At 42.7% G+C, this 16,686-nt stretch overlaps 1 protein-coding gene across 2 annotated transcripts in view; it reads left to right on the plus strand.

Annotated features, from left to right (window-relative positions):
* Positions 1-16,686, plus strand: part of LOC147731524 (sodium channel protein type 2 subunit alpha-like) — a 662,760-nt gene that overhangs the window by 349,124 nt on the left and 296,950 nt on the right. For both annotated transcript variants that reach the window (XM_086956588.1, XM_086956587.1), the window contains one exon: positions 7,874-7,937. In XM_086956588.1, coding sequence (XP_086812714.1) covers positions 7,874-7,937 — 64 coding nt within the window. The remainder of the gene's footprint in view (positions 1-7,873; positions 7,938-16,686) is intronic.

Genomic DNA, 16,686 nt, shown 5'->3' on the forward strand with positions numbered 1-16,686 from the left:
CTGCTGTCCCTGCTGGGCAGGGCAGCGCTTTTTAAAATGATGGCACTGCCGCGTTTTCTCTACGCCCTTTAAAACTATCCTGACTTAGTCCCGCATAAGTATTTCACGGAACTTGAGGCCACCCAAAGAGACCTTTTGTGGGCAGGCGCACCGCGAATATCGCTACAAAAACTTACGCTGGGATGGTATGATGGAGGAATAGCACTCCCAGATATTAGGAAATATTATTGGGCGGCACACCTCTCGGCTATAAACCAGGGCACATACAGCGGTGGGGCAGATCCGGATATGGGATGGACAGGTGGCTCCTCCCGGGTGTGAACTTTGAGGCTGCACTCTACTCAAAACCAAATAGATGCCCACTAACAGGGTCTACGAAACATTCAGTCCAGCTGTGGCAAATCGTTCATCGCAAACTGGGATGGGCTGACAGATTGACGTTGGCCACCCCACTCGGGGTCTCTGAAACATTGGGTACATTGGGACGCACCAAAGGGTTTCATAACTGGAACCTGATAGGGATCTCATGTATAAAAGATTTATGGGGACCGGACTGGGACATTCCATTTGAGTCCCTTCAGCGCACATACCATCTAGCACAAACTGAGCATTTTCGCTACATGCAGGTTAGGCGTTCCCTCAGGGCCAACATCCCGCCTGGGACGACACTCCCGGAATCCTCTCCCCTGGAGGATAGACCATTAGACTACCACCTTCCGGAGAAGGCAATCTCCCTCACATACAAAAAGCTCATTAACCATACTCCAGACCCCTTGCTGGCGCTTAGGAGTAGGTGGGAGGCGGATGGTCTAGCATTTGATGACGAAGAGTGGAGGGAAGCACTTGCCTCCCCCAAGGAAGTGGCCATATCAGCAAAGCTAAAGCTGGTGCAGTTGAAGGTGCTGCACCATGTTTATATCTCCGGCACTCGATTGGTGCTGATGGGCAGAAGTGAGGACGGAGTTTGCAGACAACAGTGTTGGGGGGTGGGGACTTTTCTTCATATAATATGGGAGTGTCCCTTGATACAAGCATACTGGCAGAAGATACACCACTGTATGCATGAAGTCTTGGAGGTGGAACTACGGCAAACTGTGGGTGTCCCTAGGTCTAGCAATAGCAAAGCGGAATATTGCTTGCCTTTGGGGGGCAAAAACACCTCCAAAGCTCACTGAATGGTAAAATTATATGGACTGGTGCATGCTGCAGGAAAAGACAGTATACACGGCCCGGGGTTGCCCCCGGAAATGGTCGGCAGTGTGGTCTAATTGGAATGAATACCAAGGTAATATATGTGAACCCCCTGAACTCCCGCCCTTGATGTACAGATAACACCTTGATTGCTCCATGCTGTGCTATGTATTGATATCATTTCGTGTGCCAGAGAACTAGCTATTTTATAATTTGTTGCAAATGTGAAAATGCCCTTAATAACTGCTGTAATCACTGTCTATATGACCAATCTGTTTACTTTTGAAACAAAAAGATTTATAAAAAAAAAAGAAGGTCAAGAATCTAGGAGTCTTAATTGACGATAAAGTGAGTTTCATGGACCAGGTTAACCATGTTGCCTCTTCTACTTCGTACATCCTTAAATCCTGTAAAAAAATAATGCCCCTTCTGCCGAAGGACGCACAACAAACTGTAGTCTCGGCGCTTACAATGTTTAGATTAGATTATTGTAATAGTATCTGTATCTCATGATCCACAAAGAGTCGATTAATAAACTACAGATGCTGCAGAATGCTGCAGCCAGACTTCTAACTGCTACACCGAACTACAAGTTTATTTCAGCTAAAATAAAACAACTTCATTGACTCACAATCAGTAAACGTACTCAATTTAAGTTTCTGTGTCTGGTATTTAGAACCCTTCATGAAATCGGACCAGAATTTTTAAAAGGCCGCTTTCACTGGTACCTTCCAAAGAGAGCATTGTGGTCAGCCGACGCAAAACTCATTAGCGTCCCTCGGGTAAAAAAAGCTAACTGGGGTGGCAGGAGCTTTACGGTCAATGCGGCTAAATCATGGAACGTTCTACCATTAGCCCTTGGAAACATAGCTAACCTTTTGCCTTTTAGAAAAGCGCTAAAAACATGGCTATTCTCTAACTAATCAGGTGTCTCCGCTTTCACCTTCCAACCCACAGTAGGTCTCCTCATAGCGTCAGGACACCTTCGGGTATCAGTTTGCGGTCTATAAGCATAACTAACATTAACTTTAACATTAACATTAATGTGCAATTTCGAAAAAATGCACAAAACTCTGCAAATTGTAGCGGTAAGTCTACCATCAGTAGATTTGTAAGTGTGAATCGTTCTCGTGGTGCTTTTCTTTCCTGCTCAATATGGAAGCACTTTTTATAGAGGTGTTAGGGAAAACATGGTGCGTCACTGCAGAAAACCATTCCGAGATTTTTTACCGCGTCAAAGTCTAAATACCATTAAGAAATTTGGAAAGGTGAGCAAACAACTTGTGTCATTACAATACCTGCATTTAATTTCAAAGGAATCCATCTTTTAACATCGTATTTATTTGATACATGCACAATTTTATTGTTGTGCAGACATTAGCTTTGCAAAACGAATGTCTACACGCATGTGACTGTTACATTGTCAGTCACATAAATCCCGTATTTATGGCTTGAATCTTATACTAAGTGATTTTATAAGTCGTTGTTTGTCTTCTTTTAGTTAGTTCAAAGCAGAATATGGTACTGAGGGCCATATGTATCATCCTGACCATTAGCGATTTCTAAATAGCGATTTTTAAGGAATCGCTATTTAGAAATCGCAAAATTGTATGTATGTAGGATATCGCTTCAGTTAGCGATTCCTTAACATTCCTAAATTGCGATTAGCAAATTGCTAATCGCAAATTTCCCATTAATTTCTATGGGCCAGGAGGCCCATAGGAATGAAGGGGTAATTTGAGATTAGCAATTAGCTAATCGGAAATTAGGAATATTTTCAAGGGTGCAGGGTTGTCATAAGAACACCCTGCTGCACCCCTGAAAATGACATATGTTGGCATATGGCGCCCATACATGCCCTAAGGGCATGTATGAGCGTCATATGGCACCTTTGGATTTTAAATAAATTGCTTTATTAAAAGAATTTGCAACTTACCACCAACTAGAAGTTGGTGGTAATTTGCGAATCCTTATGGGCATTTTTGCATTAATTTTCCGTTGAAACATTGCATTTAAGGAATCGCACAATTTGCGATTCCTTAAGTGCCATCGCAAAATAAGGATTAGAAAATTTTGCGATTCCTTATTTTGCTGCCAAAATGTGTCATACATACGATTTAGCAAATTAGCATTCGCAAAGGCCGAAATTTCGGCATTTGCGAATGCTAATTTGCTTGATACATATGGCCCATAGTTGCGTAATTCCGTTGCCCCTAAACATGCCCACATGCAATCAAAAACGTCTCACTGTATTAAGTGATGTCCAATCTACATAAACATATTTAGCAATACATCCTATAATAAAATGTCTCTGTCTACGCCAGCTACTTTGAAATGATCTGTTTCCACAATTCACGCTTTTTGTGTGCGAGTAAAATTAACCTACTACCTCGAAAGACCAATCTGCAGATTGAAATTGCTTGATTCGCATAATCAGTATTAATTGAACAATTGCACCTGTCGGTCAGTTATGCTATTCAAACAATCCACTAAGTATGGCAGAGTGTTCATCCTTTTAAGTGTAGAGGCAAGAATGAGGGGGCTTCTGGGAAGAGATTCTGCCAAGGATAGTGAACGCCCACAAAGTTATACGTAATTGGCTGTGTATTCATTAACAATTTGCGGCTAGTTGCCCAACCTGGAACTACATCCATATTTACTTTAGGGTAAAAAAACTGTAGTAAAATTAGTAGTGGGAGGAAAGAGTACACCGAGTTTTCTTGTGGAAAATATCATTATACGAAAGAATGTGCTTTTGCACATTTCCACCATGCATGTTCCTGGGATATTCGTGATGCGGAGAACCACTGGATTGGGCATGGAGGATTTGCAATATGTCTGCAAATTTGTCAAAAGCAAAAAGTTGATACATTACAAATTATGCATAGTCTGATGTACGAATGTATTGTAAATTCTGACCTCTGGCCTTAATTTAAATCAGATAAAAGAACTCCTTATCGAACGAGCACTGCAGACCTAAATCAAAAAAGTGTTTCCCCCAAGAAGCACCTCAGTTTTCCTACAAAACAAACACGCTCTGAGGAAATCTTTTTCTTTGTCTATAATCCTTTGTGTTGCTTGCTTGAATCACGGTAAATCATTGTGGATTTGAGATGCCTCGCATTGCGAATTATTGAGCATGTGTATTAAAGTCAGCAAAGAACATCCAATTTCAGGGGTGTGAAAAATTGATATTTTCATCTCGTTGATCCACATGAATAGATTCATAGACATTGATAGTGTAGCAGTAGCAGAAAGGGGCACAGAGCTCATCTAGCTGATCCAGCTCTTTCATTTAGCAAAAACAAGTAATAGCTCTTTACATTTGCAAAAACAAAACATCTTATTTGGCTGCGAAAAGAAACTCTTTGGAATGCTGGAGTAAGGGTTAACTCCAGAGGAGAATTCAAGAGCTGTATTTAGTCACCTACAGGAATGGCGTGGGGAGGAAATTCTGCTGGCAGATTTCATTTACAGCATGGGCTTCTTCCAAATCCTGTTCTGAACGCTCCCAAATGTCCGATGTACTTAACCTCTTTTCATTTGTGAAAGTATCAGTCACATTAGTGCTAGACACATGCTGGATCAAACCAAATTTGAATAATCTTTAAAAAGTACATTATTCACAAAAGGTACTCTTTGTCCTTATTATTCAAGACATTCATTGGCCAAGCCAAAGGGTGTGGCTTTAATGTGCTCATGCATGCAAACACCAGCCTGCATAAATGCTGTTCCTATGCATTAACATTTGAAAGCCACGCATGTTGGAGCCACAGAGTAGCCATGAAGTGATAAGCATTAGTTCGAATCGAATCAAAATCTTTATTCGAATTTTATCAAATCCATAAAAGCAATACAAATATACAATCCCAATAGATAAAATAAGATAAGTATTAGTTTATAATGGTTTTACACTTGACAGACGGGGTTTTGCACTTTGAATTCCATTGTCAAACTGAATTAACAAGATGTGGTCAACTTGTTAAGTGAAGTTAGTTATTGCAAGCAGTACATATTAATAAACATCAATATACAAGTTTACCAGTTCCAATTTGCAACTCGAACTGGATGAATAGCAGTTTGTTAATGGATCACTACTCAGTGAGATCGACTGGATCGAGTTAACAAGTCACAAGTGGCCTCCACTGACTACAGGTGGACTTGCTGGCTGACCAATGTATTCTGAACATGGACACTCTAGACTAGTCACCCGTACACAGCAAGGTCCTGGGCTCCAGATGGCCCTCTGGCAGTAGTAGCAGCCATTGCTTCCTGCCTGTGCCACTAACTGTCATGTGTGAAACTAACCAGGGCTCAATGAGGCTGCACAGGACCGGCTTTAGAGCAGTGCGACCGGTGCAGGAGCACTGGGCGCTGACCTGTGGAGGGGGCGCTGACCTCAAGGGGGGGCGCTGTGTTTTTTCAATAACTTATGATTGGAGAGATGAGGGGCACTTTTGCCCAGTGGTAGTGATAGAATCCAAGGAGGCGGTCATGGGATGTAACGGGCCCCAAAAATGATTGTCACACCTGGCGCCACCAGCGCCAAAGCCGGCCCTGGGGCTGCACCCTGAATCAAAACACTGAGGACAGTACAGCCCGGTACCCGGGGCAGGCAGGCAAACATCATTGCTAGTGTTTTCTCATGCTTCAAAAAGTGCAGGCCATGCCAGCACCTGGCGACTCAATCATCAAGAATGGACATGGCCAGGGACCTACAGTACCTCAGAAGTAGTACATTAGTTTTCTGAGTGTGACATACATGCACAAATCACACTGACTCCAGTTTGTGTGGCTGTCTTGGTCACTGACTGAGTTCTCATCCCACCTGTAACCGAGCATACTGCATCTGGCATACACAGCAATTGAAAAAAAACACGCACAGAGGCTCATTCAAGCTTAACTTTTGAAAGTCATCCAAATAGGTTTTATCGTGTACAAATGGAAAAAAGTGCCACCTACTTGTGCAACAAAAAGTCCAAAAAGTTATATTTGGCAACAGTACTATCACGTAATGTTGTGGTTGACAGAGGCGCTGATGGGTTACTTCTTTAATGAATACAAAAGCTTACTGTTAGAAAATGCTCCTTTGACATCCCTAGCAAGTACACCATGTTGCTGCAGCCTGATGCTCTGCATAAAAGTGGGCGCTCGGCAGCAGCAATGTGTAGGGAGATACAGAGGTCTACGGGTGAGGAAATGGAAGTCACAGAAAAACAGCACCAAGAGAGTGAGGTGGGACTGTTTGTTCCAAGCACCAAATACATTAATGGAGTACTTTTACCAGATAACTAATTCCAGCTGTAAATGCTCCAACAAATGTGCACATCTGCAAAATGGTTTAGGTCAGGGGTCTCCAACAAGTAGCTCGGGAGCTACTGGTAGCTCACCAGCACCCTCAAAGTAGCTCTCAGTAGATTGTGTGTGTGTGTGTGACATTTTGTCCGTCCCTATTAAACAGTGTTGATTCCTTAAAGCTACTCCTAGTGTCAAGGACTGCTAAATATGTATGCTGGTCCCCAACATAAGATGGTATAATTGTGCCATAGCCATAATATTTTTATCCGTGACTATTTTGGGCATACAAGTCTATTAATTGCATACTTGCTGCCATCATTGACATATTAAGAGCATGACTGGCCTGCTTTTAGCCATTCCTGACAGAGTGGCAACTGCTTCTCCCATAATATTGGCCATAACTGATATATGTTGGGCATCCAGCTGTGGCACGGTGGTAGCCCTGGTTTAATGGTGAGCATTATTAGCATAATAGAGGCATTCTTAGTGTTATGCTAAGCAAGAATGATTCCAATACTTGGGTATTTGAAGCAGAATTTGTCCAGGAGAGGCAATTTTACATGGCGGTACTCAATGAAAACGAAAAGCTGATGTTTAGGGACTGTGTATTTTCTAACTGATTTGATTTTTAAAGGAAAAAATTATGCCTTTCCAGAAATGGTTTTCTTCTGGAAAATTGAGTTTGATTGCTCAAAGTCGAAAGTGGATTTGATAGAAAAATGTGTATTTTCAATTCTAATGAAGACAAAATATTGCAATTCTAAAACACATTTAAAGTCGTTCGCTTAATGATAATTCAATTTGAGTTGGGGAGATGATAATTTGAATGTTACTTGATTACAAGCATTTTATATTGATAAACGTTTACCTAGCATTCTGCTGATAACTTCACCTAGAATGTTTGGGTGGTTACTACTGATAATCGTGCTTAGGGTGGTCCTAGTGCAATTTTAATACATATCATCAGCATTTTACCGAGATAAAATATGCTAGTAGCTTGGCAGGACTTTCCTTGAGCAGAATTAGCTCTCACTATAGAAAAGGTTGGAGACCCCTGGTTTAGGTTGATCCAAAATATGACTGACAGTCCATCAAGCCAGTGACTTAAGGGGTCTCACCCTAACAAACCAATGGCTGAAGACGGTTTATTCAAACTTCCTCTGTCTCTGTTATGTGTTTTGAGGATTGTCCTCTGCTGGCATGAGGTCTTGCCAGTTAGCTAAGGATGTCTATAGCTATATCGGTTTATATCATGCAATTAACACCAGACAGTATGTTCATTTTCTCAAGTAACTGCATAGTTTATTTATTATACAAAAAATTTGGCAAAGTGATTGCCCAATAAGTTTCTGGTTTATAATTGAACTTTGTTTTTGTTTTGTAGGTCGTTTTTATAAGTTGGAAGGCGCGAAAGATCCTATTCTTTGTGGTAACAGTTCAGATGCGGGGTAAGAATAAATTCCATTAAGTATGTATATATCAAACCACTTCTCTGCATTAAACGAAAAATGAAAGTACATGTTTTTATCTTAACAAGAATGTACTTAAGTGTCTTAAGGAAATCTTGCAAGGCATACTCACCACTTCATATACATTTTCCTCATGTGACAAGAAACCATGCATATGTAAATTGAAAAGTCATCTTTCACCGATAACTTTAGGATTTCTGTTTCAACAAAATAAACAATTTCGGGCCATGAAACTGGTCACTCCTCTGAGGATGATTATCTGTGAAGGTGAACTGTCCTGGTTAGTCTAATATTATATCTTCTTCACAAATGCTGTGTGATTAATTTAAATCCAGCATATAGATATGAGAGCACTAAATCTGTGGACAATCTGAGTCATATGTCTGGGACAGAGAGAGGCTCCAGTTAATCTAGAACATGGCTCTTAGGCTGGTTTTCAATCTCTGTAAATTTGAATATGTCTCTGATGTCTGATGTCTCCCAACCTCTCCACTGGTTTCCTTTGGCGCTGCAGGTTACTGTCAATGCTGAACGGCCAGCTAGTTTTCCCTTCTTTGATCAGGGAACTGCATTTATCCATGCTATATGTGCAGTTACCCTCCTTTACATCACTTTCTTTAATTTGGCCCCCTTTTCCTCTACACTGTCCCCCACTTTAAGTGGCCTCTTACAGTTGGCAGGTCTTTTTTCTGTTCTGACCATTCAAGATTTGGAAAAGTCTTTGGTTATTGCTACATCAAATTGTTAATCATGGAAGGTGCTGCAAGTCACTGAAACCCTATTTGTTCCGTGAGCTTAATAGATGTCAGTTTCCTCATTGCCTCTGAATGCACTTCTGAATTTGAAATGCTTGTGTTTGTGAAGTATGGTGAACACATGCCAAGGATGTTACATATTAAAGCACATTTTCAGGGTTATATTATTAGCACTGTAAAATATGTCATCTATAGAACACACCGAAAGTGAAATAATGTATTACCCTTTGCATCCATTTTTACCCAATATTCCACTGGGACAGAAAGTGCAGTGCAAAGATGGCAAATAATCATCCAGTCATTTTCAATTATATGGAGCTTAAATAGTGCATTTATTTCGGTATAATTTTGTGTGTTTGCAGAATGTCCCACCAGGACCATATCCAAGGAACAGGACACCCACAGTGTTGTCCAAAGTCAAACACAAACACAAACACATTTGTAAATATATTGATAATTAAATATGTGTCACACAGCAAAAAGAAATGCACATCCATCAAAGACCTGAATATACCACCAAATCCAACACTGGTTCCACATAGAAGAAATAACCAAATATATAACCTATTCCCTATCTCCAACCCCTCGCCCTACACTCACATATGCAGCAACAGATGCATCACATGATCCACTCTTCCATAACAGCTGCGCAAACATCACACAATGTTTTAAAAATATATATATATAAATTGACACCTCCTTATTTGTCAGTTTGACAAATCGAATGTCATCACATTTGGACACCTGCTCATTATTGACGGATTCCAACACTCTTTGAACAAAAAAACACATCTGAATAAACCACATGAGCAGCCCAGCAAACGATCTACCTTTCCACAAAGACTATGTAAACATAGTTAGTGGTTATTTTGTGCATCCATGTGTTCCCTTTTCCATATTCTGCGCACACTGAAGGGATATACTTCCATATTATATGGCCTCTACAATACAGAATGTTCTTAGTTTTTCAACTCGGGACACATGCCTATCTCTACAATATTCGTAGAGCCATGCATGTGCCTCACTCATAGAATTGAACTAACTCCCCAACAATCCACACAAGCCATATACTTATCAATACAGCGCCTGGATGCCTCAGGGCAACTGCAGCGCTCTACAAATCCAATTTTCATTTCATTTCATTTCAATACTACATTAAGAGACTTGCTCTAGTCCCCATTGAATCCAGCACAGGCCACTCTCTTTCATATGGATTGCACATACATCTGTATAACATTCAGATAATACCCTAGCTGCAAAGAAAATGGGAAGAGATAATATACGTATAGTAGAATAACTCCTACTAATTTCACTGGTAAACAAACAAAGTTTAAAGTTATGTTATAGTTAGGTGAAAATGTCAGGTTAAATGTCATTTTACAAACTAAAATGAACACTGACATTCACCAGTTATGGTTAACAGAAGTAACTATAACTTGCGCTCCTGTAATGCACAGTATTGTCATTAATGATGTAATTCCAGATGTCATCAGTGATTTTATCAATGATTTCATGACACATGTCATGAGTGATGTAATATGTGAGATCATAAGCAGAGAAGAGCAAGGCTTGCTGTCAATTCCAGCTGGCGGTAACACCCACCTCTCAATGCCTTCGGACCGCATAGTTGTATACCTACCTCCTTTTTTCTGCTGATGAGCCTTTGCTGACCTGACTATTGTGGACCAAGACAACAGTGGACTCAAATCTCATATTTGAAACTTTGGTTGAATTTTCTTTACTTACTATTTTGACTTGTTTGTCTTTTGACAAACTATCCTTTAAGCAGAGAGGCGCTATACAGGCCCTGACAAATGTCTTCTATTTAAGGGTAATAGAAGAGCAGACGTGTTGACCACCCTCCAACACTAAAGTGGAGGTTCTTACCTACCTTTTATTTTAGTCCTAACCTTTGGGGACAATGATCCACCAAGTGGTTGCTTTAATTGACACTCTCTGTGCCTCCACCCACACTTCTAGTTCACATAGGTAGTGCCCATCCGAAGAGCCCCTCCTCTTTGAAGAAGTTATAGCACACACCAAACCATATTGGTGCGATGGGAGGAGGAACCATATGATGAAGCATGCCTCCTAAAGGTGGGTGAGGGTCTTCGTCCTAAACATCTATCTGCTTTATGTAGCAAATGAGAGACCTTTTTATCACTCATGTTGGCAGCCCTCTTTGACACTGGAGTAATGACCTGAGTACAATTTAGTAAGCAAAATCTAAACATTCTAGTTTTAATCAGTGCCCATTGTTGGTGCATGCCAAACATGTGTCCCTTGCTCACTATACCTCTGCAATAAAGCTACGCCAGGTTGAAGAGGCTCATAGAGGGCGAACCGGGTCTTGGTGTGCTTGTGATCCGGTTCAGCGAGGACCTGCCTTGGCAGTTTGAGCTGGACTGCTCCCATTGGAGCAGGACCCAGACTGATTTGCATATGGCTTGCTCTAATCTGAGCTGGCATGGTGGGCAAAAGAATGATGGGTGGGAATGCTATTCCGAGTGATTGCCAGTGGTTAGACTAATTGCAGGGATCCTCTCAACAGCTCTTGTGTGTATGATGTAATGCTGTAAGTGGCCAAGAGTATGCTCAGACCTTGCTCTCTGTGCCACTGGAGCCAAGCTACACCCGACTGATGACGCCCATCAGGCTGAAACCAGTTTTGGGCTGCTTGCGTTCTGATTCAGAGAGTACCTGGCTTGACAATTCTGCTGGACTGTTCCCATTGAAGAGGACCAAGACATGGCTTGGTGGACAGAAGAACGATGGATTGATAGATAGATCTATCCTTTATATGATTTTGAGATTTGTAGTCTAAAATATAGGAACATTCATAAGTGAACATTTTAAGGCAAACTTAAAATCAAAAAAACATTTACTAACAAATTACATTCACACTACTATCCTCTACACCAAACCTCGTAGACACGCGAAAAAAATATATATAAAGAAAACCACCACTGAACATTGTCAAACAAGACAGACTAGTTGGTAGGAAAGCAGCTGTTAGTCCCTACTGCAGAGGTAAATTACCAAATTGGTCAATAGCTTTTCATTACACTTGTCTTTTATCTTTCATAACATCAGCAAAACATGGTTTGAGCTTTTGATTAAAATATGAAAGCTAACCTGTAAAATGAATATTTATTGGCCTACTTATTCGTTATGTTGGTGTAGCAGGGACTTACATTTTGCTACTAGCTAATAAGTATTTATTACAATATTTATGGGTGCGTTGTTAACCATCTTGCTAGGACAATACCCAATGGAATTTGAAGAAACCTAAATTGTTATTTTGAAATCGACCGTGGGCTAATCAGTGAAAATCAATTACCAAAAAATAATCCTGTACAACCAACAACTATTACTACATACAATATGGTTGAGCCACTGACTACTGAAATCCAGCCTGGTTTACAGATTTTCCAAAATTAATGTGTGATACATAGTAAAATGTAATAATTTTTAATAGATCTGAGTTGCAAAATGTTTTTATTATTCTGAAACCCAACTGGATGTAACTATTCATTAGATTGCTGGATCCAGGAGCCCTAGATCCATATTTTCTGATAGAGACTTTTAGCTTCAGATTCCTTACCTTAGATTATACCCTAGGCATCACACTGGATCCAGCATTGTTGGCATTGCATGTGCCAGAAGTGATTTGTGCATTGTGTGATGAGGCACCACCCCAGTACACTGACTTCCCGATCAAGCTCCCATCTGTTACTTTTTGATGTAATTCATTCGACCTTTTGTCAATGACTAGAGTTTCTTTTTATTTCAAATTTTTTCAAGATGTCTAAAAGAAACTCACTAAGTTCAAGACTTGTTGAGCCGGTCATTGACAGATGACTGTGACAGACCTCTACTTATTGTGTCTGTGGTGCCTGGAGAGGGACCACGACTCTGCGTTATGTGTGTGGAGTGCAGGACCAAGAACCTCAAGCCATTCTATGAGCAAGACATGTAGCTCTTGGCTGCTCGTCATGTGACTTCCCACTGCTCCAAGTCCCAGTCACATGGGAGTTCTCAGGACTGCTCCCAGAATCGCTTGCGTCAGTCCTCATCACACTCCCAGACTTATTCAGGTAAGCCCCATAAGATATCCAAGACGTCACATCGCTCTTTGACATCTCTGTCTTGCTCCCATTCCTTGAACTATGCCAGGGAATGACACCACAAATCCCAATTTCGTTATTAAGTGTTTCATGTGCAGTCAGCATTGGAATCTGGGTCCGCTCCGTGCTCCCCTAAAATTCCTGGAGCTGAGCAACCCCCACCCAACTCTAGGAGTTTTATGAGGCCATGAACCTCATTTCTGGGCATCCAAACCACTCTGGACTCCCTTCGGGTCCCATGGATTCAGAAGGGTCTTTGACTGAGACTCCGCTGGCTGGTTCGCCCTCTGTGTCAGTTGACCTTTTAGGATCTGCTGGTGGATCCGGTTCGGCCTTGGCCACAGCTTCAAAACCTCCTCCGTGAACTGCTTTAGTGGTGCCGAACCCATCGTGTTTCCCGATTCCAATACAGAGCTAGACCAGCGTAGCACAATGTTGATTCTGGAGCCTACCAGGAACATACTGCCTAAATTGGAGATGGAGCCCTAATTCCTTGACGGGCCCACTGAGGATCACAAATGGAGGGTATCTGAGGATCCCTATATCTACACTGACCCCATAGCAGAGTCCGTAGCTAGTGTCAATTGCTCACGACCCAGCCTTCTGCTCCTAGCACTCCACCCATGAGAGCCTGGTGGTCCAGGCCTCAACTTCCCTGATCAATCACAGCACGTTTCCTACCACACCACCTGATAAGGATTCCAAAGCCAACTTCGGCAAAAGGATTTTATCTTCTACCAGCCTAGCATTCTTCATGAACACCACAGTCTGATTAAGCGTTATATGATGAGACCCGGGCCATACTCTCCCAAACAATAGCTGACGAGCAAGACACATCAAAGTTCCCAATCAGATGTGGTTTGGATACGACCGATTGACTGGGCAGAGCTATTGCTCCCTCAGTGGCACTCCAACCTGGTTGAGGAATACTGATTTTCCAGGGGATGTCCAAGCCTAATTTTTGCACATGCCCTTTGATGGGGCTAGATTATTTGGACACAAGATGAATTCGGCCCTGGAGAGATTCAAGGACAGTGAGGGCACTGCTAGGTTTCTGGGGCTCTCTGTGACCACAGAACAGCCGCATTCTGCCTTACGCCCCTTCCATGGCTACAGTAAGAGTATGTATCAGCCACTTCCATTTCTCCCTAGCTACCACAGCCAAGAGGCTCAGTCCTTATGTGGCTGCGGATGCAGCACCCACATACCTATTGTGACACAATGCCAGAGGTCTGCCCAGTCCACTCCCCTTTATTATGGACTTGGTCCAGCGTGGGCATCCAGTTAGCAGCAGACTCCAACACAGACTGTCCCCTTCCAACAAACTTTGCTGCCACTTCTTCCGTCCCCAGATCCACTGGTAGAGGACCACCTTGTGGTCTTACAGCAGGAAGTACTGGGCCTTCAGGCCAAAGAAGCCATTGAGAGAGTGCCAGCGTCAAAAGTACATCATGGTTGCTCTTCCCGCTACTTTCTGGTGCCAAAGAAGGATGGAGACTTCCATCCTATCTTAGATCTGTGCCCACTCAACTACTTCTTGGAAGATGAAAAATTCAAGATGCTCACCCTGGCTCAGGTTTTATCTGCCCTCTACCTGGAGACTGGATATTAGCATTGGACTTGCAGGACTGCTATTTCCACATTCCCATCGTGCCTGCCCACAGACAGTACTTGAAGTTCATGGTGGACCAAGGGCATTATCAGTTCTCCTTTGGTTTTACTGGTGCCCCTTGGGTGTTCACCAAGGTAATGGCAGTGGTTGCAGCACATCTGCGGCGTTCAGGGGATGCAGTCTTCCCCTACCTCAAAGTTAGCTGTTGAAGGCAGGCTTACCCCAGGCAGTCATCTCCCACACCCAGACTATGGCAGACCTCCTGCCCATCACCAATGTGCCGCACTCACAACTGACACCCTCTCAGATGCCCTCTTTCATCTGATTTGTTCTGGATACAGTGCAGTTTCGGACTTATTACCCAGAACGGCAAGTATAGGATATTCGGGGTATGATGCTGATGTTTCAGCCTCTATCGTGGATTTCAATTAGACTGACTGTGAGGCTGCTGGGTCTCATCGCCTCTAGCATCCTGTTGATAAAACATGTCAGATGGCATTTGCAGACTCTGCAGTGGGACCCAGTGGGTACAGCATCAGCGAAATATGTCATAACATCTTCATATAATAGAGGAAACTGCAAAAGACCTGCAGTGGTAGCTAACAGATGCAATTGGCTCTTTGGCAGACCTCTCACTCTTCCCCATTCAGGGCTCACAGTGATAACATGTGTGTCACTTCTGGTTTGGGGCGACCACCTGGGAGAGGTGGAGATCAGAGGCCTCTGGTTTCCTTAGGAGTCTCAGCTCCACAATAATCTGTTGAAACTAAGAGCGGTCTGACTGGCATTGAAAGCCTTTCTCAAGCCCATCAAGGGAATGCTAGTTCAGGACTTCTCAGACAACACCACTGCCCTATGGTATTGCAACAAGTAGGGCGGGATGGGGTGATGGACCCTATGTTAAGAGACTTTGCGTCTTTGTACATGGCAACAACATCAGGACATGTCACTGGTGGTTCAGCATCTGGTGGGCTCTCTGAATGCCAGAGCAGACAAACTCAGCCATCGATGCCTACCCGATCATGAACAATGTCTCTATCCTGAGGTGATGCAAGGTCTCTTCCAAGATTGGGGAGAACCTTGGTTAGATCTATTCACCACCGCCGAGAGCACATATTGTCTGCACTAATGTGTGCTAGAGTTTCTAACTGGGATGGTGCAGTGAGCTAAAAAACGGTGTTGGATCTAGCCCTGATCTCTTGACTGGGTGAGAGCTTTCTGCTTAATTCAGAGACTCTGTCCCTCACCACCCCTTGTTGTAAATATTTTTGTCCACCCCAAGCGTGGAAGGGTATTCTCAGATGTGAGACCCTTGCTCATTGCACCATCAGGATTCAAGCAAACTGGGCCGAAGACGGCTGTAATGCCAGAAACCGGTCCCCGGGAGCTTGTTTCCTTCCCAGTGTAAGAATTGGCTTTTGTAGTTTGGTTTGCCCTGTTCCCATCATGCACTGGGACAGGAACAGACTAATTTGCATACAGCCAGGTTCTGAAACTGGGATGGTGCAGTGAGCTAAAAAACGGTGTTGGATCTAGCCCTGATCTCTTGACTGGGTGAGAGCTTTCTGCTTAATTCAGAGACTCTGTCCCTCACCACCCCTTGTTGTAAATAGAGTTTCTAACGTGGCTCTTTCTCGTTTCATCGTGAGTGGAGTTAGAACTCCCATACTCCTTTCTGCCAATATCACTTCTGTGCAAAGTTCTCAAGAAGATCAAGAACGACTGGAGCCAAGTCATTGAAGTTGCTCTGAATTGGGCATGGAGAGTATAGTATCCCAAACTCCTGAACATTAACATCTGTCGGTAGTCAGGCTGCACATTCTGGAAGATATTCAGTCTCAGCAACAGGACTGGGGTCTGCAAGGGAATCTGTCTACTCTCCACTTTCATGCGTGGTCATTCAGCGGCTACAGTTGAGGGTGTTTGATCTCCCTCCAGAAGTATGTGATGTAATTTTGGCAGATAGGCATTTTTCCACTAAAACTATTTATTCTATCCCTGAGTGTACTACACTAAAGGGTAACTGGTCCTAAAGGAAATTCCATCCTATTGGGCTGTGAATATGGTGAAGATCGGGGGAGAAAAAAAAGGGGAAGGATAGAAATTTTGCTTGTCTCAGGATGGAAGTATAGGTTAGAGGAATTCCCTTATTTGGAAGAGTTACCCCACACGCCCATAAGGGTGTCATGCTTCATCATTGGGCGTATTTGCTCCTCGTGGGGTCGGAGCAGCAA

Source organism: Lissotriton vulgaris, chromosome 2_1, assembly GCF_964263255.1.
Source record: "Lissotriton vulgaris chromosome 2_1, aLisVul1.2, whole genome shotgun sequence".
NCBI lineage: Eukaryota > Metazoa > Chordata > Amphibia > Caudata > Salamandridae > Lissotriton > Lissotriton vulgaris.